Source organism: Pan paniscus, chromosome 9 (genome assembly GCF_029289425.2).
Source record: "Pan paniscus chromosome 9, NHGRI_mPanPan1-v2.0_pri, whole genome shotgun sequence".
NCBI lineage: Eukaryota > Metazoa > Chordata > Mammalia > Primates > Hominidae > Pan > Pan paniscus.
In genome coordinates, this window is record NC_073258.2 from 50,518,524 (window position 1) to 50,522,802 (window position 4,279).

Genomic DNA, 4,279 nt, shown 5'->3' on the forward strand with positions numbered 1-4,279 from the left:
TTTGAATTTTAAGATTTCTTTCTGTGTTTGTGAAAAATGTCATTAGACTTTTGATAGGGATTTAATTGAACCTGCAGATTGATTTTGACACTATGAACATTTTAACAATGTTAATTCTTCCAGTCAATGAACATGGGACATATTTCCATTTATTAATGTCTTCTTCAATTTATTTTACCAGTGTTTTATAATTTTCCATGTACACATCTTCCAACTTTTTGGTTAAATTTATTCCAATTATTATCTTTTTCATAGTGATTCTAAACAGAATTTTTTTCCTGACTTTTTGGGATAGTTTATTGTTAATGTATAGAAATACTACTAACTTTTGAATGGTAATTTTGGATATTACAACTTTACTAAATTTGTTTATTAGTTCTAACAGCTTTTTTGGGGGGAGAGACTTTAGGATTTCTGTATCACACATCTGTAAACAGAGAAAATTTAATTTCTTCCTTTCTACTTTTGATGACTTGTACTTCATTTTATTGCTTAATTACTTAGGGTAAGAGTTCCAGTATGATGTTGAATAGAAGTGGTGAGAGTAGAAATTCTTGTCTTATTCCCAATCTTAGAGGAAAAGCTTTCAACTTTTTGCCATTGAATCTGATGTTAGTTGTGGGCTTGTCACATATGGTCTTTATTGTGTTGAGAATTACATTCTTTCTGTAATTAATTTGTTGAGAGTTTTTATCATAAAATGATGTTGAATTTTGTCAGTTTTTCTTCATCCATTGACATGATCATATAGTTTTGGTCCTCAATTCTCTTAATGTAGTATTTGCATATATTGAACCATCCTTGTATCTCAGAGATAAATCCCACTTGATCAAAGCAGATTATCCTTTTAATGTGTTGTTGAATTTGGTTTGCTAGGATTTTATTAAGGAATTTTGCATCTATGTTCATCAGGGATATTGGCCTGTAGTCTTCTTTTCTATTAGTTTCCTAGGGTGGCTTTGGTATTAGGGTAATGTTGTCCTCATAAAATGAGTTTGGAAATATTCCCTCCTCTTCATTTTGTTTTGGAAGAGTTTGAGAAGGATTGGCATTAGTTCTTTAAATGTTTGGTAGAGTTTAGTAGTAATCCGTTCCTGGGATTTTCTTTGATGGAAAACTTTTATTATTTGTTCATTCTCTTTGTTCATTATTGGTTTGGTCATATATTCTATTTCTTCACAATTCAGTCTTGTTAGATTGTATGTGGCCAGGAATTTATCTGTTTCTTTTGGGTTATTCAATTTGTAAGTCTATAATTGTTCATAGTAGTCTTTTGTGATTCTTCATATTTCTGTGGTATGAGTTGTAATGTCTCTTCTTTCATTTCTCATTTTATTTATAAGTCTTCTCTCTTTTTTATTTGATTTTTAATGTATTTTCAATATCTGTGTTAAATTTCTCATTTTGGTTTTTTACTATGTTCCTGATTTTTAAAAAATGATTTCTCTGTATTTTCCTTTACTTCATGAAGCTTTAAAAGCAATTATGTTGAATTATTTTTCAGGCTGTTTACATACCTCCATTTCTTTGGGGTCAGCAACTTGGAAATTATTGTGTTCTTTTGGTGGTATGATTTCTTGGTGTTTCATTGTTTCTTGTTACCCTCTTATTGATGTCTGCACATTTGGTGGAGTAGTCATCTCTTGCAAATTTCATTGGCTAATTTCAGTGTGGAAAGATTTTCTCTTATGGGGCATGATGGTGCTTTGCAATCCTTGTGGCCCAGACTGACACAAGGATATAATGGGATGGACTGAGTGGGTGGGATGGATTGGTTTTGGCACCAGTGGGATGTGGCTTTATAGTCTTTGTGTGGCCCTGTTAGCTGACGTCAATGTTGACCCAGATTTGAGGGATCCTCAGTGGCCAAATTCTTGGATGTTTGCAGTGACAGCAAGGGTTTTCAGGCTCGTTGCTGGTGGTGGCTGCTAAGGTCTTCCTTATTTATTTTTCTCCCACTGGGGAAGTTGTGGCTTAGGGAACCATTTGACATGGTTCTGGTATGTGTGCTTCCTCTTAATATTGGTGGCACAAGTGTATTATGGGTAGCACCTATTGTGCAGCCATGTAACTGAGGCTTGGGTCATGGGCACACCTGAAGGAACTATGGTTCTGGGATATGGAATGATAATGACACTGGTGCATAGGGTGAAGACACTCCTGCCACCACATAGGTAACAGTGCTAGAGGTGTGAATGCTTTGAAGCAGCCAGGGAGCCAAGAATGGGAGCATAGATATATGTAGAGTTACAATGGCTCTGGAGTTGGGGTAGGGACTAACTTTCTGTGGAGGGTGAACTGGTGCCCAAAGTGTGGGCATGCTCAGAGAGACCTTGACTCCAGGGTCCAGAGCTTGCTCTAGTGATGGCCCAGTGTCTAATACATGGGTGGGTGCAGTGCAGTCACAGACCCTGGGTCTGAGTGTGAGCTCTCAAGGGGCAGCTGCAGTTTGGGGTTTGCATGGTGTTGGGGAGGTGGCAGCTCCTTTTCCAAAGTAGCTCAATAGCATCTGCTTCTTGCAGGTGGAGGCAGTACAGTTGTGTCTCCCTCTCTAGGGTTTCCTGGTGGGAATGGCTCTTGGTTATCTCAGTGGCATAAATGCTAGCGTTCTCTGCAAAGCAGGGATCATGATGACTACCACCACATGGCTGATACTAATTGCCTCAACCTTTCCTGTTTGTTCCTAACCATCTCCTGGCATCTCAAGTATGCAGATATCACTAGAAATCCTTCGTGTGTGGCTATTCTCCATGTTTTTGCTCCTCTGTATTGCTGCAGATTCTTTAATGGGCCCTTGAACCCTCTCAGAGCTATTTTGGTTTGTGGATAGCTGTCTCTCTCTCGCTCTAGATATATATATATAAGATATATATATTTATATATTATATTAATATATATTATATATCATTATATATATTATATATATAATAGTATATTATATATATTATATATGTATTTTTTGTGATGGGGATGAAGGCTAGTATCTTTCTTACTCCATAATCTTGGTGGTATCTCAGAAAACTTTCTTATGTCTCATAATTTATGTCTTTGCAGAGCCAGCCAGCCACTTTGTTGGTCATCGGGGCAGATAATCCATGGGTGCCAAGAACAATGTGACTGAGTTTGTTTTATTTGGCCTTTTTGAGAGCAGAGAGATGCAGCATGCATGCTTTGTGGTATTCTTCCTCTTTCATGTGCTCACTGTCCTGGGGAACCTTCTGGTCATCATCACCATCAATGCTAGCAAGACCCTGAAGTCTCCCATGTATTTCTTCTTGAGCCAGTTGTCTTTTGCTGACATATGTTATCCATCCACTACCATACCCAAGATGATTGCTGACACTTTTGTGGAGCATAAGATCATCTCCTTCAATGGCTGCATGACCCAGCTCTTTTCTGCCCACTTCTTTGGTGGCACTGAGATCTTCCTCCTTACAGCCATGGCCTATGACCGCTATGTGGCCATCTGTAGGCCCCTGCACTACACAGCCATCATGGATTGCCGGAAGTGCGGCCTGCTAGTGGGGGCCTCCTGGTTAGCTGGCTTCCTGCATTCCATCCTGCAGACCCTCCTCACGGTTCATCTGCCTTTTTGTGGGCCCAATGAGATAGACAACTTCTTCTGTGATGTTCATCCCCTGCTCAAGTTGGCCTGTGCAGACACCTACATGGTGGGTCTCATCGTGGTGGCCAACAGCGGTATGATTTCTTTAGCATCCTTTTTTATCCTTATCATTTCCTATGTTATCATCTTACTGAACCTAAGAAGCCAGTCATCTGAGGGCCGGCGTAAGGCTGTCTCCACATGTGGCTCACACGTAATCACTGTCCTTTTGGTTCTCATGCCCCCCATGTTCATGTACATTCGTCCCTCCGCCACCCTGGCTGCTGACAAACTTATCATCCTCTTTAACATTGTGATGCCACCTTTGCTGAACCCTTTGATCTATACACTAAGGAACAATGAGGTGAAAAATGCCATGAGGAAGCTGTTTAGGGTCAAGAGGAGCTTAGGGGAGAAGTGACATTCCAGAGAATCTCAATCCAGCCAGGAAATTGGGAGACTTTCCATCTTGTAGCATCTAACACAGCCTTTTTATTTCCAGTCTGATGTTTGCAATGGCAATTATCCTCCTAGCTCTTGTTGTTATAATAATTCCACATATTCTTTCAATCCTTTATTCATTAAATATTTATTGGATGTTTACAGTGAGTGAGAATACAAATAAAAGTAAGATATAATCTTTCCCTCAAGGAGAGTACAGTCCAGGATGCTTTT

General features: G+C 39.2%; 1 protein-coding gene across 1 annotated transcript; it reads left to right on the forward strand.

Annotated features, from left to right (window-relative positions):
- Positions 1 to 3,095: 3,095 nt before the first annotated feature.
- Positions 3,096 to 4,025, forward strand: LOC100992975 (olfactory receptor 4S1). The gene has a single exon (XM_003815166.1). The coding sequence runs from the start codon at positions 3,096 to 3,098 to the stop codon at positions 4,023 to 4,025; it is 930 nt and encodes a 309-aa protein (XP_003815214.1).
- Positions 4,026 to 4,279: the final 254 nt, after the last annotated feature.